This window comes from Sciurus vulgaris (assembly GCF_902686455.1).
Source record: "Sciurus vulgaris genome assembly, chromosome: 10".
NCBI classification, from domain to species: Eukaryota; Metazoa; Chordata; class Mammalia; order Rodentia; family Sciuridae; genus Sciurus; species Sciurus vulgaris.
In genome coordinates, this window is record NC_136470.1 from 75,429,312 (window position 1) to 75,446,338 (window position 17,027).

At 44.9% G+C, this 17,027-nt stretch overlaps 1 protein-coding gene and 1 long non-coding RNA gene across 4 annotated transcripts in view; one reads left to right on the plus strand and one right to left on the minus strand.

Moving 5' to 3' along the window:
- LOC306671082 overlaps positions 1-17,027 on the plus strand; it is a 74,569-nt gene that overhangs the window by 26,046 nt on the left and 31,496 nt on the right. The gene's annotated exons all lie outside the window — the stretch shown is intronic.
- OSBPL11 (oxysterol binding protein like 11) overlaps positions 14,897-17,027 on the minus strand; it is an 83,816-nt gene continuing 81,685 nt past the window's right edge. For 2 of the 3 annotated variants that reach the window (XM_079156203.1, XM_079156204.1), the window contains exon 14: positions 14,897-16,578. In XM_079156203.1, coding sequence (XP_079012329.1) covers positions 16,513-16,578 — 66 coding nt within the window. In that variant the 3' untranslated portion in view covers positions 14,897-16,512. The remainder of the gene's footprint in view (positions 16,579-17,027) is intronic. The other variant, XR_013766565.1, reaches the window with a different exon arrangement.

Below are 17,027 nucleotides of genomic sequence, written 5' to 3' on the forward strand. Positions count from 1 at the left end.
TTTACACCTGTTTACTGAGTTAGAATTTTTACCTGCACAACTAGTTTTCTGACTGCCCAATTCTGTAATGTTTAAGTCACACCAAATATTCTGCTAGGATTAACTCTCATGAAGAGCTATAAAAAACAGATCCGTCTTGTAACCAGTGCCCATTTTCTCCCCTGATTACGTACCGCGTGCCATTCCTCCGCTGCTTAATAAAAATGGCTTGCTGATTCGTGTTCTGCTCCCCTGCTGGTTATTTGTGCTTCGTTATGGTGCGGAAACTGTGTTGGTTATTTTTGTTAGAGAAAGATCGTCACTGAGACCGTCACTCAGGTTAGCTCCTTCACATGCAGCCCACATCTTTCTGAGGAGCGTCTTCCTGTCTCTTTCTTTCTAAGGAACAATAATGGGCACCTGTTGGCTAATTAAATGCAGTTAGTGCAAGCCACCATTCTGTAAGACTCGTGTGGGAGGTTTCACAGCCTAAGCAGTTCCAAATCACCTGTCCTACGGGTCAGGCCTTTTGGGTTCTGCTGAAGCTGTTTCCCACTATCCTATCCAGGCTTGGTGTGTATTTGGCCCGAATACCTGGTGTCTCTAATCCTGGTCTGCCTTTGGACGCGTGGAGACCGACAAAGAGTTGGAACAACTATGAGGTTCTGCAGGGGCCACTCCTCAATGTACCTTAGATGTTTCTCCTCCTAATCCCCCAGGACACCCAGTGGGGTATCCTGTGGTGATGGGTTGATTAAGCAGCATTGAATGAAAGGGCCAAAGATGCATGCCTCTGGATGCCTTGCTGCACTCTCCCTTGCTGGCTCCACCCGCTCCCCTCACAGACCAGACTCTCGCTGTTCAGACTCTAGGGTTGAGAGAGGGTCATGGAGTGGTTCCTAAGGAAATGCCTGGCTTCCTTTGTGTACATAGTAAGGCTTACAAGCCTGTAGAGATTCTCCCCATTGTTGTTCCTGTACAAAGGCATGCTCCACAAGTTTCTTTGGCTGCAAAAAGAGGCATTTGCAATTTGCCCCTTTCAGAAACTCCTCTGGGAAGAGAGCATTAAGCATCTAATGACCAATGGATGTCCTCCTTACTCTCCAGAGATTCCTTTAGCCCAGAGAAATGTGCCCCATTATAGTTTTTTTTTTTTTTTTGAGAAGACACTGATTTTCCCTTTTATTTATTGTTTAATAAGTTTAAGAACAGTTCCATCTCATCTCTTCCCCCCAGAGCAACGAAAGCCAACTAAAGGAAGTATGGCCCCGGGGGGGTGGGGGGGCGGGCAGAGGGTGATAGGAGTCATAGCCCTCTTCATCCTCTGCATCAGGTGCTGATGGGTCCAGGGCTTGGGGACAAAGGTAGAGTAGAGGGAAAGGGCATGAAGGGGGTCAGAGGGCTCTGAAAGTGTGCAGCATGGTGGCTGGCCTGGGTGGGGGATGTGGTGTCTCTCCCCATCAGTTTCTGTGTCCTCAGATTCATCCTCCTGCTCCGAATCTGTTCTGGACAGTTTTTTTGTCCTCACCTTTGTTTCCTAACCCACCATGTCCTCCCACCACGTCCTTCCAGACACCTTTTAAGATCCTCCTGGTGCTGCTCAACTGCTCCAAAGGCAGTGTCACCACCTGCTCCCACTCCACTTTCCCACCTCTTATTTTTTCCTAAACATGTGCCTTCACTGAATTTCACTATCTGGGAGGCAGTGACAGCGGGGATGCCCTGTCAGATTTCCCTAGTGAAAAATCACGTGGCCCAGGAAAATCTGGGCTGAAGGTCTTCAGTACACAAAGCAGTAAAGGTCAATCTCAAAGGTCAAGTCCCCCCTGGACACTGACTGGCTTCTTCTCTCCCTTATGCCACTTTCCCCTTCCCCGACTCCATCCATCAATTTTGGCCCCTCCTCCTTCCAGACCAGGTTGAGACTCATCCCAACTTTAAGAGTTTTACCTAGCAAATATTCTTTCACAATGGGAAGTAGCCCAGCAGGACCTCTGTCCATCCCCAACTCTCCCAAGGCCCATGCATGGAGATTTTAATCTTTAGTACTTTTCTCCACTAGGAGAAACTAGGATTCCACATAGGACAAAAAGCAACAGGAGTCATTATGCTGTATGAGGTTCTGCCTCCTTTAAGGTGTTCACTTAAGAAACCAGTAACCTGCCAGGCGCATTGGCGCAGGCCTGTAATCCCAGTGACTGGGAGGCTGAGGCAGGAAGATCATACCTTAAAGGCAGACCTCAGCAACTTAGTAAGATCCTATCTCAAAACAAAATACAACAAGGATTGCGGATATAGCTTCAGTGGTAAAGCAGACCTGGGTTCAAGCCCTCGTACCAGAAAAAAATAATTAATTAATGGCAGACTTTAAAAAATTGCAGGGGCAGGGATTGTGCTTCACTGGCAGAGTGATTGCCTAGCATGTGTGAGGCACTGGGTTCTATTCTCAGCACCACATACAAATAAAGGCTCATCAACAACTAATAAAAATATTTTTAAAAAAGTTACGCAACTTATAAATTTAGAGAAATTTTAAATTAAAAGCGGATAAAGTATAGAAAATGTTGATCGTAAATAAGGTATATAAAAAGGCTTAAAGGAATGATAATTAGTAAATTTTTAAGAACTGAGCAGAAAATATGAATATCTTCCTCTCCCCACATGGAACCCTATCAGATATGAATAGAATCCAACAGCTCTGAAGCACCAACAGCTCTGGTCTGTAGACCAGCCTCTCTCACTGGCTCCACTCGGGGACTCCTACTCCAATTCTGTGTTTCAAACGCCCCTCACACTCCACAGGACCAACATCAAGTGGCATGTTCTTCTTGCCCCATCTTCTGCCCACCTTGCTGCTGCCTCTCCTTCCCCTTATCCTGGGGGGATCAGAGCATCAGGCTTGTCTCTGTTCCTTTCTCTTTTTTCTTCTATCCCCAAAGGTTGATTCTTTGTTTGTTGGTTCACTCATTTATTCAGATTGCTTTTCTTCATGTGTCGGGGATTGAAGAACCAGGGCCTTGCACATGCTAAGCACAGGTTCTACCACTTAGATATACCCCCAGCCAGGCAGGGCATCAAAAATGCCTCAGTCAAGCCAGGCACGGTGGCACACGCCTGTAATCCCAGTGACTGTAAGCCCAGAGACTGAGGCAGGAGGACTGCCAATTCGAGATCGGCCTCAGCAACTTAGTGAGACCCTGTTTCAAAATAAAGAATAGAAGGGACTGGGGATGTAGCTCAGTGGTAAAGTTCAATACCCAGTAGCGAAACAATTAAGTCCAGTCCCTGCACTGGGGGCTGATAGCACAGTGCTAACAGCACGGACAGCCTACTTTCAGGATGATGAGGGCAGCTGCCACAGGAGGCCCTGAGCACCGTAGAGAGTGGCCAGGGGAGCGCAGAGAGAGGGTATCATGGGAAAGAGCAGGCAACCCAGCCCACAGCACCAGGTACATGCAGAGGAGAAGCCCAGAGCGTTGAGTGCTAAGACATGCAAGAGGGCTGTTCCAGCTGCTTCCTGCTTCAGAGTCTGGTCCAGTCCAGAAAGAGTGGTCTGAGGAAGGCCTGCTGGTTTTGGCCATTGAGGAGAGCATCACTGTGACAGCAAGGACAGGGGCTGGGCTGCTGTGGGCCAGGAAGTGAAGGGTGGGCCTAGTGAGCAAGTTCAACTCTTTGAGGGAATAAGGCACAGAGGGTACAACAGGTGGAGGGGAGGCCTGGGATGTTAAGGGCAAGGGTTGCTTGACTTTTAAGATGAGCCACAAACACTAAATGACCACAGGGAGGAATGGTAGTAATGATAACAGCAGCACATGGGGCCCTTTCTGGTACCTGCCCCTGTTCTGTGTGTCTTAGGCAAATTTACCCACACGTCCCTGTTTTACAGAGAGGGAAACTGAGAGACCAGATGGCTAAGCAGCATACCCAAGATCTCCCTGCTGTTACGGTGCTGTGATTTAGACCTACATGGTCTAGCTCCAGAGTCCTTGCTACCACCCTGCATTGACTCCAGGAGGAGCTGCAATCAGAACAGAGTAGGGAGGGAATGAAAGTCGGAGCTGGAATCAGTGCCTGACATGGGCGCTGCAAGCAATGGAAAGGAGCCCTGCCTGGTGAGTCCCAGAGTGCAGACCACATGTAGGTCCCTTGAGACTGGGGAAGCTGGACATGGAGGGCCTCATTCTGAGCAGAGGAGGAAGGGCAATGGCCTGTGACCTGGGGCTGGAAGAAGCACAGGATGGAGGGAGGGAAAATGCTGCCAGGCAAACTAAGTGATGGCTGAAGCTGGAGAGAGAAGACAGCACAGGGCTGATGAGTAAGGGCTAAGCAGAGGAGCCACAGATGGGAGGGGAGTCAAATATGGCAGTGGAGGAGAGAGAGGTGACTGAAAGGAGGAGGTGATGAGCAGACAGGCTCCTCTGTCTTTCCAGCTGTCTGAGTCTGCAGCTTCCCCCTCCCCCATTCATGCTGCCCACCAGTCTTCCTGAAAGAGCCTTTAGTCAAGTCATTGTCATACTAAAGGAATCCCATGGCAAAGATGCCCACTCTTAGCATTCCTATTCAACATGAAAAAGAAAAAGAAATAAAGACACAGGTTGGAAAGAAAGTAATGAAACTGACTTCACACATGACATGATTTTCCATGTAGAATGAACAACAAAAAATGCTGGGGGAGAAACTCAGTGGTTGAGCACCCCTGCTCTTGGGACGGTGGTATGAAGAAAATGAAATGACCAGCCACAGATGGAAAAAAAAATTTACAAAACATAGATTTGAATCTAGTATAGAGAAATAAAGAAAACGACCCATTTTTTTAAAAATGGGCAAAAGATTGGAGTGAACACTTTACCAAAGACCTACTGATGACCAAGAAGACATGAAAATTTGCCCAACAACATTACTGTTTAGGAAAATACAAAGCAGAGCCTTCATGAGATACCATTTCTCATTTATTAGGCTACAATTAAAAGATAAAACAAAATAACAACAAATGAGAGTGTCAAATGTTGTTGAGGATGTGGAGCAACTGGAATTCTCAGACATTGCTGGTAGAATTTAGAAATGTTCCAGTTGTTCTGGAAGACAAATTTGGCAATTTCCTACAAAGTTTCACACACGGTTACCTTATGACTCAGCAATGCCACCCCTAAGAATTTATCCAACAGAAATGAAAACTTGTGTTCACATGCCTGTACACAAATGTTTGTAGCAGCTTTATTTATACCTGCCCCAAATTAGTTGGATACAGTGGCCCCCACCTGTAATTCCAGCAGTTTGGGAGGCTGAGGCAGGAGAATTGCAAGTTCAAAACCAGCCTCAGCAACTTAGGGAGGACCTAAGCAATTTAGTGAGACCCTGTCTCAAAATTTAAAAAAAAAAAAATTTTTTTTTTTTTTTTTTTCAAAAAGAAAACATAAAAAAGGGAGTGCTGGGAATGCAGCTCAGTGGTTAAGTGCCCCTGGGTTCAAGCACAGGCACAAAAAACAAAACAAAACAAACAAGAAATACTGCCAAAAACTACATACTATGGAAAAGTCCCTCAAGTGCTGAATGTATATATAATCTGTAGGGCATCCATATAATACTACACAGCAATAAAAGGAAATAAATTACTAACATGAACAACAACATGGATGACTCTCCATGCATTGTGCTAAATGAATGAAGCCAGAGGAAAAAGGCAATGATTCCACTACATGTGATCCTAGAAAAAGAAAAACCAAAAGGACCTAGGGAGAGAAACTGACAGCAAAAGATGAATGAAGGATTTCCTGGGGTAATGAAATTGGTCTAACCTTGATCATGCTGGAGAATGCAGAACGGTATTCATTTGTCAAAATCCCTTACTATAGATTAAAAGGGTGAATTTTACTGTTTGTAAATATTCCTCAATGTATGAGTTTTTGAAAAAACCTACCATGGCTCCCAGGTTTCTACTTCATCAAAACTGAATTCCTTGCTTGACTTTCTGGGCTTTTTAAATCTTGACCCCTACGGCTCACCTTGTGCTTGAAGTAGAGCTGTTTCCTCATCATTCTGTTAACAACCTACTTTCGGGTTTCCATGCCTTTTTGAAAAGATGTGCCTCTCACAGGCAATGTCCTCCTGTCCTCTGCCTCTCCAAAATCACACCTACCTCCTCTACAATGCCAGCCTTGCCAAACTTTTGTTTCTTCATTATGCTACCCTGCTCAGGACCCACTCCTTTTTAAGAGTGTGCCTGGCTGACGGCCGGTGTTATTCTGATTGCAGGTTGCTTATCAACACAAATGCAGGATGTACTCACCCCTATCCATCCCTCAAATAACACGCAGCCTAGCACACAGTAGGCTGTCCATGCAATGCACCCAGGAGGGAGAATGACCACTGAGCTCCAGAGGGAGGACAGATCCGAGTGTGAGGCACTATCAGGGTCAAGGGCAGTGAAGAAAGCGCAGAAAGTGCAGGAGTCCCAGAGGTGCCAGATGCTCTACACAGCCAGGTACTGCGCACACATACTCGGCCCTGCTTACCTTACTCACCGACAAGTCCTGGATCAGCAGGAGCCGAATGAGTAGAAGCAGGAGGCCCGGGGTAGGTAGAGCTACTGTGAAGCTGTGTGTCTGCTAAGAAACCAAGTAACCAAACTGTTCGTTTTTGGTCCTACCCCTCAACTTGACCACGCCCTCACTAGGCCTGGTCCCAGCTAGCCCCGCCCACCCACTTTTCCTCTCTGGACAGGACAGGTAGCCCAGTCCACCCGAGTGAAACCAACTCCACCGCGCTGTTGTCCCCACTGTCCCTTTTCAACCATTACCCTGCTCCGTGGCCCTGCTCGATTCTTAACTCCACAGTCCATCCTACCCCGCCATCTCCTGACCCCACTCGCCCTCAACATGTCCTGCACATGTCCTCGCAAGTGGTTTCCCCTCTAGCCCCGCCCACATCAGCCCTGCCCTTGGTTACCCCGCCCCTTGGCCGTCTGCCCCTCCGTCCGCACAATCTGTGCTCTTCCCAAGTTGGGCCCTTGGGACCGTGCGGATACGCCATGGCTTTGTCCGGGGAGAAGGGCATGTGTCTTGTGCACAGGAGGAAAATCACGGAGGTAGCCAACAGGGCACCCAGGCAGAGGCACAGGGAACCAGCAGCAGCAGGAAGACTAGGAAGTTTCTATGCCTATACAGTTGTTCTCCCACTTACAGGGGAGTCAAAGTCCTAGGGGACAGGAGGCAGGCCTCCAGGTTTTATCTGGTTTAGTCCATTACCAAAATCTTGTGGCCTCTCCCGACTCTGCCCTTTACACCGCCTGCTCTTGACCCTATACACAGGGGCTCCCATCTCTAGGGAGAAACGGGCAATTCCATTGTTAGAGCACAGATAGGATGCCATGGCTCATCAGGTCCCTCAGACAAGACCTGCCTGGTGTCACTTCGAGCAGGATAAAGAAAAACTCAGAGGCTGTATTTTCTCAGACACTGGGTAAGGAGGAAAAGAACCCCATTGCCTAGCCAGCCTTCTGCACTTGTAAACCCGTGCAGGGTGTGCACGAGAGAACTCTCAGAACTCAGGAAACCCTCCAAGTTGGACACCCAGAGGCGACAAGCAAAGAGCCCCACAACAGGGCAGCAGCCAGCCTAAGGTCTGGGTATCTCGTATCACCAAGCCAGGGGACGGGACAGGGGCTGCCTTTCCTCCCCCTGACTCCACCAGGCTCAGCACAGATGTGAAGCCCTTTGCATGTCAGCATCTGTGCAAGCAAGGCCAGCCTTGCAAGCAAGGCCAGCCTCTCAGGACAGGTGCAGACACAGAGGTGATGACATATGTAAGTGACCCAGAGTGGTTGAGAGCCACTTTTAGCCATCTGGGAAGATGTTTTCATACCACCCATGGCCCACTGATGATGTCAGGTTCCTGGTCCTGCTCAGGTGCCCAGGATGGACTGGTGAGTGGACAGGGAGGAGGAGTACTCACCTCCACACAGATGTTGCACCAGGGACAGTAGAAGGTCTGGGCTGGCTGTGGAAGCAGCACTTTGGGCACCATGGCATTTGAAAGGCCCTGAGGTACATCCATACCACATATGGCATCTCGGGTTCTGTTTCAAGGAGCCTGCCATGGAAAGATGCGGGGGCAGTGGCAGGAGGTCCTTCCCTCACTCTGGTTCTCAGGCATCCCCATAGCATCACTGGGTAACAAGCAGCATGGGGAGAGAGAGGGCAAGGGAAGCCCAGTCCCTACTGAGCAAGCTGACCACTCAGGTGGGCTGGTAGCCAAAGAGAAGGCGTTTCCAGCCAGAAGAGCTCTACATGTGGCTCCAGCCTTTGGAACAGTCGTGTGTGAAATGGGAAGGAGGAAGAGTGAAGTGCGTGGTTTAGAAGAGCCTGCTGGCCTCTCTTGCCAGCCTGCCCAGTCCCCCTTCTAAAGCAAATGGAAAACCTCCAGGATTCTGTTTTCACACCTCCGTGGCTTGGGAAAGGAAGTGCCAGGTCCTAAGTATGTCGGTGGGGTTAGCACATTAGAAATCACCCCTGTAGGCATCAGCCCTTGGGGTGCCACCTCCTCCTCCCAGGGGTCTGCGTCAATGCAAGATGCCAGGTTCTGACAAATTTAGAGAAACCAGGCAGCAGAAGGTGATGAGAAACAGGAGGCCTGAAACCACAGCAAAGGCCCACTCCCCGTTCTGAGCCAGCCACCGTAACTGAAACCAGAGCCAGACTCAGTTCTGGTCTGGGGAAAACCAGAGCTCCCCATGAGGCCTGGCTCCCCTGAGGTAGGACTCACACACCCTAAGGACAAATGCAAATTCCCAGGCTAGAGACAGACCACAGAGGCTCCACCAAACGTCACCAGCTTCACCAGCCACCTGAGTTCCCTGAATGCATTAGGCACTCTAGACCTCTGTGCTTGCACATCAGGTTCCCTCTAACTACATATCCTTCTTTCCCCTCATGACCCTCTCTCTCCTCTTCCCTGTCTCTGAACTATCACTATTTTCCCTTCCATCTCTTTGTAAAACCCCTGAGAGTTTGCATGGGAGACTCACAGGAAGGCAAAGAAGAGGTCACTAAAAGTGACCAGAAGCAGTGCATTAAAAGCTGCACAGGGGCTTGGCTGGAATCATGAATATCTGACCTGATGTTGGGGTGGGGGCATAACATCATGTGAGAAAGGCATGGTTAGGCCTCCTGTTGCCAGAGAAATGAGAGCCACTAGTTTCCTCTTCTGGGTTGGCACCCAGACTGCCATGACTATAGCAGGGAAGGGAAGAAGTATCAAGTTTGACTTCACAGACATTCCAGAATGGGGGCTCTGGCTGCTTCCAGTGACTTCTGAGAGCAACGTCCCCTGCCCCCACAAACATACGTGTGGCAGGGACATCCTGCTCTTATGATGATGGCTTTGTTGGAGCTTGTGATGATATGGATGTGTTTTGTCCCCCAGCGGTTCATAAGCTGGAGGCTTGGTCCTCAGTGTGGCAGTGTTGACGTGGTATAACCTGTAAGAGGTGGGGCCTAGTGTGAGGTAATTCAGTCACTGGGGGAGATGCCCTCGGAAGGGAGTCATGTACTTCTCATGGGCAACCAATTCTTTCCGTAAGAGTGGGTTGTTATAAAAAGATCAAGACTGGTCCCTCCATAGGTTTCTAGCCATGCAACCTCTACCCCTTGCATATTCTTCCACCATGATGCCATTCACCATGTTGTGATCAACCTCACCAAAGGTCAGCCCCAGGGGCTGCCAAATCTTGGGCTAAATTAAATAAACCTCACCTCTTTATAAAACACCCATTCTCAGGTACTTTGTTAGAGCAACAGAAAAAAGGTTAATACAGAGACCATATAATATGGTCTCTGGGGAGATGCCATGGGGAGAAGTTTGGTGATTCTCATCAACTTTTCAGGCCCAGTACTCGGTGCTTAGCCTATCTCCACTTCTTCCTTTTTGTTATGACAGAGTTCCAGTCTGGCGAAGGAGGTAGCAATCTACCCAACTAAAAAACTTCCTACTTTCCCTCATTTCCAGGGTGGGCTTTATGACACAATTCTGGTTAAAGAGTCATGTGCAAATGTCTATGGAGGATTTCTGGGAAAGCTTTTGTCTTTTCAATCAAAGGGAGGACGATGCAGTTGGCAGAGCTCTGCCCCCCTTCTTTCTGTCTTGAAGCTAGACCTGCTGCTGGGGTGCCACCTGGGACCGTTTAGGCAACAAGTCATGCTACCGAGACACAACTTGTGACATTGTTGAGTCCATGTCCTATTCCTCACCTGCCTCCCCCTGAACTGCATATTATGAGAAAATGACTGGGTTTCTATTACACTGACTTGTGTCATTGTATTGGCCACTGAGCACCTGAAACCCTTTGTGTTTGGCAGACTCTTCCTACCATAAGTCTTGGTGAGGGGCAGGATCCATTTTCCCATCCCAATTGGAGCTGAAAATGGCCAATTACATGTGGCTTCTCTGGCAGTGATGACAGAGGCCTGTGATCCAGGTGACATCGGTTTCACTCTAGAACTGCTACCAGCAGCTGAGATGTCTGTGCTGAGATGCAGCAATATCACAGATGTCCAATGCCCATATGTAGTGTCCCCCCCCCCCCCTTCCACTGTGCCTAGCCAAGGAAATTAAATTCATTAAAAATAGATCAGGGCTGGAGGCATGAGACTGGGTCAAAAGGACAGTTAGTGTAGATAATGATTTGGGTCAGGGAGATGCGGGCTGATTCAAAAGGAAATAAAATGCTAATACCTACAGGGCACTTCCCCCTCATACAACCTTTGGCAAGGTTACCTACCTCCAGGGAATTGTTCCTCCCAGTAGGGAGTTGTAGGGGGGGTTATGAATGCTCCTATCCCAGATGGCTTCTTTCTGCCCTTGGATCACTCCACCGTTTGGGTCAAGAGGCAGGATCAGGAAGCAAAGGCATGAGAAAAAAGGAATTCTAAAATGTATAAAAGAGGCAGGACACCCCTACTTCTTGGGACTCCCAGCTCTGGTGCCCTTTTCCCCTCAGAAGTCTGTCTCTGTTCTATTCCTTTAAATAAAACTTGCTTTCTACACTTGCGTTGGTGTTTCTCAGGTGTTCAATCTTCACATGGAAAACGGGGACTGGGCCCTGATTTTCATCACTGGTATCACTGTCTTAGCGTGACCTGACGGTGGAGTTTAGGGCCTTCTGATGTCCAAGAAGTCACCCCTTGGATAGGATACATGCCCCAGCCCAAGTGAAGGATCAGTGGTTTCACCTGGTTTGAGTCAGACAAGTTGCCTGTTTCCTGGAAAAACAGCGCAGGCAACCATTAACATTGACACCCATACTTCAGAGGTGTCACCTCTGAACAGCTAGTGGGAGTCTAATAATATGTTGCTTGGTTATGTGACCTCTAAAATTGGGGATTCTTTAAGTTTACTAAAAGCAAGTAAGTAAAAAGAAGTGAAGCTAGAGGATATGTTGAGCTTCTCCTCAGTTTCATCATCTACCAGGGAGCAGCTACGAGCAACCTTACCCTTCTCCCCTGATCAGAGAAGAAAGCGCAACCAGCAGAAGTGAGTGTCAGCTACATAATTTAGAAACCAGCACCTTCAGACTTGGGGAGGGATGGGAGTGGAGGGTGACTTTGTCTCTTATAAATAACCCAAAATAGGGTATTCATTTGGAGACCCTTGAGGTCATCCCCCTTATTTCTAATGTGATAAGAGAAGCCCAGAGAGGCAGTTAACAGCTCGCTGGTAGCAGACCATGGTTAGAACAGAACTCTAAGTTGACACACAGTGTGGTCTCAGTAGACTGCTCAAGAGATGAGACTGCATTACAGAAGGAACAGCTAAATAAACTCAAAAGATGAACATTGGGAGAAATGGTGCTCAAAACCTGAAGCACTGTTTGTATGCAGCTTGGGCCATCCATCCCATCCTGTATGAACAGTCAGAACCAAGACCAATGACAACATAGTGAGACAGATTTTGGTTCAAAGAACTTTCTTGCCAGTGATGTTCAGATAAAACAGCTGCTGAAGAAGCTGATGGGAGGTTGTCTAGGGATTGAAGGGTAGATGCCTCTCTTTGTCTCTTTTCTCTGTTGGATCCTATTCTGGTATCTTCCCAATTTCTGCTTCTTCCCACTCTCCTAACATTTTGTTGGAGTATGTATTTTAATAGCTTCCAGAAAAACTGGAATAAAACAGTTTAAAATTTTGCATGTAAGAGTCATTGTTTGGATAAAATTCTAGGTAAATGGGAGATAGTGCTCTTTTGCTTTTAGCTTTCAGTAAAGTTATCAAGAAGTGTGGTCACTGATTCTAGAATTTCATCTTTATCCTTAATATTATGACATTTCACGATGATGTGCTTTTGCTTGGGCTATTATTTTTCCTTTCACGTGTAGGGTATGCATGGCATTTTCAACTGGGTTCATGCCATTTGGTTCTGGGAAATTAAAAAAAGAAAAGCAAACAAAAAACCCCTAAACTTGCATTCCCTTGTTTTTCTTCCTGCAATCCCCTCAGTTCTTTCCTATTTTCTCTTTTGTCCTTTTGTTCTACTTGCAGAGATAGATCTTTTTCTTAATTATTGGTCGGTCCCCAGGGGGACTGCCACTAAAGTTTGAACAGCCTTCACTGATTTTCCAATTTCACATGTTGGGAACATCGAATAAAAACCTTTGAAAATATTTGTAATAGATAAGGACTTCTTTTGCAGTCCAATTTTGGACCAAGTTAGGATTTTATAATGCTAGAATTTATATTTTATTAGGATTTTCATTTTCATATGTATGAGGTTTGTCAGACTCTTACTGAGTGCTGTGTCACATCCCCAGCCCTTTTTATTTTTCACTTTGAGACAGGGTCTTGCTAAGTTGCTTAGGACCTCACTAAATTGCTGAGGTTGGCCTCAAACTTGTTATACTCCTGCCTCAGCCTTCCCAGTCGCTGGGATTACAGGTTGAGTGTCCTGGCCATCTTTTTTATCCCCAATCTGGTAATCTTCGCCCCCCCCCCCCTTCTTTTTCCTACTATCCCTGATAAATCCCAACTGAATGTTCCATTCAGTAGCTGTAAAAGTCCTTCACAACAGCTCCTGAAATAATCACACCAATATTCTTTTCTCTGGGGGAACATATTGAACAGAAGTTAGCTCTCATCTGAAGGCAATATATTTAGCAAAATTTTAGGCTTAATTAATAATTTCTCTTAAGAATTAATCTGTATCAGTTGGTTTACCAAGTCCCAGTTGTTTATAGTAGAAGGAAAGTTTAAGTGCTAGAATTAAGGGGCAAGAGATTCAATGCTTTTTTCCTTTCCAATTTTGGTGACAACCAGTTATATGAGGTAATGGGGGAATGGTGGTCATAACTTGCAGAGTTCAGTGAATCAATATGTGTACGCCATGCCTCACTGAGTACACAATGTAAAATTACCATCAGGAGCTTAAAACTATCTATTTAAAATCCAATTAATTGGAACATGACCGTGGGACTTAAATACAAATATTTCACAGAAGGTACAGCGTGATAAGTATTATAAAAGTGGTAAAAACAAAAACAAGTAAATGGCTGAAACAATCACTTTTGGTTACACTCAGGCTTGGACTTTTTTTGTGTGTGTGGTACTACGGATTGAACCCAGGGGTATTCTACCCCAAAGCTACATCCCCACCTCACCCCTTTTTTGATATTGAGACACAGTCTTACTAAGTTAACCAGGCTGGTCTCAAACTTGTGCTCTTCCTACCTTAGCCTGTAGATTTGCTGGGATTATAGGCATGTGCCACCATACCTGGCTCAGTCTACTCTCGGACTGCTTTACGCAACTTCTAATAGACAGAGGGAAGTGTACATTTAAAATTTTGGCCCAAAAGAAAAAAAATGTGTAACACTGCTAAAAAGATCTATTTTGCTGGCTAAACAATGACAAGTTGCAGATAAATAACCCAAACCCAAACTTCTAGGTCTTTTGAGGTGGATAAACTGCAGTTTCTGGAAACATATTGCTTCTTCTTCACCCTGGAACCTCCCTGGCTCTAGGAAAGCAATAGGAGGTCAACATAGGGATAAGGTAAACAATTGTCACAATGTAGGATTCATTCATTGCTTTTAAAGAATCTGGCCCAAGGCTGGGGTTGTGGCTCAGTGGTAGAGCACTTGCCTTAGCATGTGTGAGGCACTGGGTTTGATTCTCAACACCACATATAAATAAATAAAGATCCATCAACATCTTAAAAAAAAAAAAAAAAAAGAATTTGGCCCAATAACATGGAGAGACTACAATTCTCCTAAGTATATTATTTTCTGCAAGAGTTTAAAAGCTTCTATTTCAATAATTCTTCAAATGGTTCAACAATCTAAAGAAATAAATGGGCACTCAAAAGTTTCAAACAACAAAACAAAAATCTCTGGCTTCACACATTTTATCCTTGATCCAGTACTTTTGAACGTCCAACATTTTTATTCATTCATTCATTTATATATGGTACTGAGAACTGAACCCAAGGGTGATTTAACCGCTGAGCCACATCCCCAGTCCTTTTAATATTTTCTTTAGGTCTTGCTGAGTTGCTTAGGGCCTTGCTAAGTTGCTGAAGCTGGCTTTGAACTCACAATCCTCCTGCCACAGCCTTCCAAGACTGTATTACAGTCATGTGCTATTTTGCCTGGCAAACATTTTATTTAAGAAAGGTCTTGCTAATAAGTTGCTGAGTGAGGCTGACCTCAAACTTGTGATCCTTCTGCCTCAGCCTCCTGAGCTGCTAGGATTACAGACATGAGCAAATCGGCTACACATTTTAATTTTTAAAAACTCATTGAATTATTCCCTAAGCTGGAGATTCCTACAGGGAAGTATTTGAAAAGAAAAATCAATGGTTCCCCAGATGAAGCGGGCAATAATTCTAATAAATATAAACTTTCCTTTTCTTTCTATTCATAAAACAGACAAATGCATCATTGCTCTCTAGTTTTATTATTTTTCAATTTTCCCAACACATGAACTATAGCTCATTGAGATTTTTTTCAGTGCATTTCACAGCAAAAATGAAAAGGGAATCATTAAAATGGTTGTACATAAACCAATTCTTTTTCTTATAATTTACAATTTGTTGAAAAAATGGTTTTGTTATTTTCATCCTACTAATTCCCGCAACAGAACACAATTTATCAGAGCACAAAGCTTAAACTTCTTATGATGATGCAACAGACACAGCCATCTACCACGGCTGATGAATAACTGGTACGTGTTAGCACACTGATTGGAAGACCACATCAGAAGATACAGAGTAAGGCACCACTCTTGGAAAATTAAGGTAGCTTGCAGTAACAAGTGCTGAGCACCATAAGCAGGTACTCAATAAATACTTGAATGAATGATGAAAACCATAATTAGACCTATTCTTTTAATTGCCAGCAACTCTTCAACCTCAATAAAATACTGATTTAAAAAAAGATTTGTACCTGAATACAGCTTCCTGATATCTTTTTTCCTGATATCTTTTTATTACTTTTCTTAGCATTTAAGTTTCCTTGAAAAGAAAACCATACCTTACATGTGCTCAGTCACATATATATGTATAACTGAATTACTGACAAATATGAATAGTCATTTGTTTTAATTTTTGAATGAACAGAGGTAAGATAAGCAAACTTATCCAGAGGGATAGTACATAATACTGAATATTAACCTATAATTGAAAAAAGATAAAGAAAAAAGTAACAGTTTTATTTTTCAATATTTGCTATTTTCTTTAATGCCTTAGTTCTTTAAAGGCCAAAATCTCATCATATTGACATGAACACATTTTAAAAATTGTCTCTCAAGTGTAATATTTAATAAAACTAGGTATTGAAAAATGTTCCGAAATTTTTCAAGTCAATGTTGTTTTCAAGTATATTAAAATGCTCAGAAGAAAAAACTCTCCATGGTTATAATTCTAATCAATTTATAAATATACTTTTTAAAAGAGTTCCGACAGAGGTGGATAATGGATAAGTTCCTCAGATACAGGCACACAGTCTTTTTGAAGAAAAAGAATGCCTTGTTACTACAACCTGGTGATTTTTTAACACTGATTTCAGGCACAATGGCTGAATCCACTTCTGGGTCATGTTCTTCCTCCTCTTGGTTGGTTTAAAAGAGTAGTGAATACTTCAGTTATGGATAGAAAGCAAAACACAAACTCTGAAAGAGACTTCACTTTTCACTACAAAGAAATCAAAGTCACTGAGTTCTCACTGTCGTGTGTATCCACTGCCCCTGTGCAAAAACAGGTATTCAAACAGCTTTAAGGACCAGGAACTGGATAAAAGATTAATCATCTAATAATTCAGGTAAAAGGTTTTAAGATGGTATTGCTCACATCACATGAACAGGTTGGTGAGAGGTCCATCGTGTTTCTTTAACACTTTGGTCTTGCTGCAGTATTATAGTGCTCGAGTAGGTACATTCGTGTTTAGTTTCCACCGGCAATCAGGAAGCAGGTCACTCAGTGCAATGAATCCAGTCCAGGAGGGTTTGGGGTAAACAGAGAAGAACCTCATTTGGTCAAGTCTTAAGAGAGCATGTGTCACTCTGCTGCTTGCGCTGCTGGAATTACTTTCCAAAGGGGTTTGTGATAAACCCAGCCATCTCCCTGAAACAAGGAGAAAGGTAAAGAACAATTCAGTTAATATTTTCAAAATCAGAAACCAAAACTAGTACACCACCTTCACTGAAATGGAATTCTATTTTCACATTTAACAAGAAGACTTTTTGCAAAGATATAAAACCTCTGTGCTTAAGATGTCAAAAAATGCCTGCAGTTTGGCTAGGATTAGGTGAGATCTAGCACGGGAGCACCTAGCTGGTGACCCATGAACATTTTATTTTGCAGAAGTCATGGCAGCAATTCTGCCAGTTTTGCCAAGATGCTACAGATTGAGCTTCTCTCAGTTATGGGCCACAGGTGGATCACAAAGAGATGGTCATGAAGGAATTAGCTGTTTTCCCATCTGGCATCTATACCATCCAAATGCTGTTTGGGGGTTCTTTCCTGACTTCTTTGGGTCCTGTGAATAGGATACTGCAAGGAGACAAAGAGCC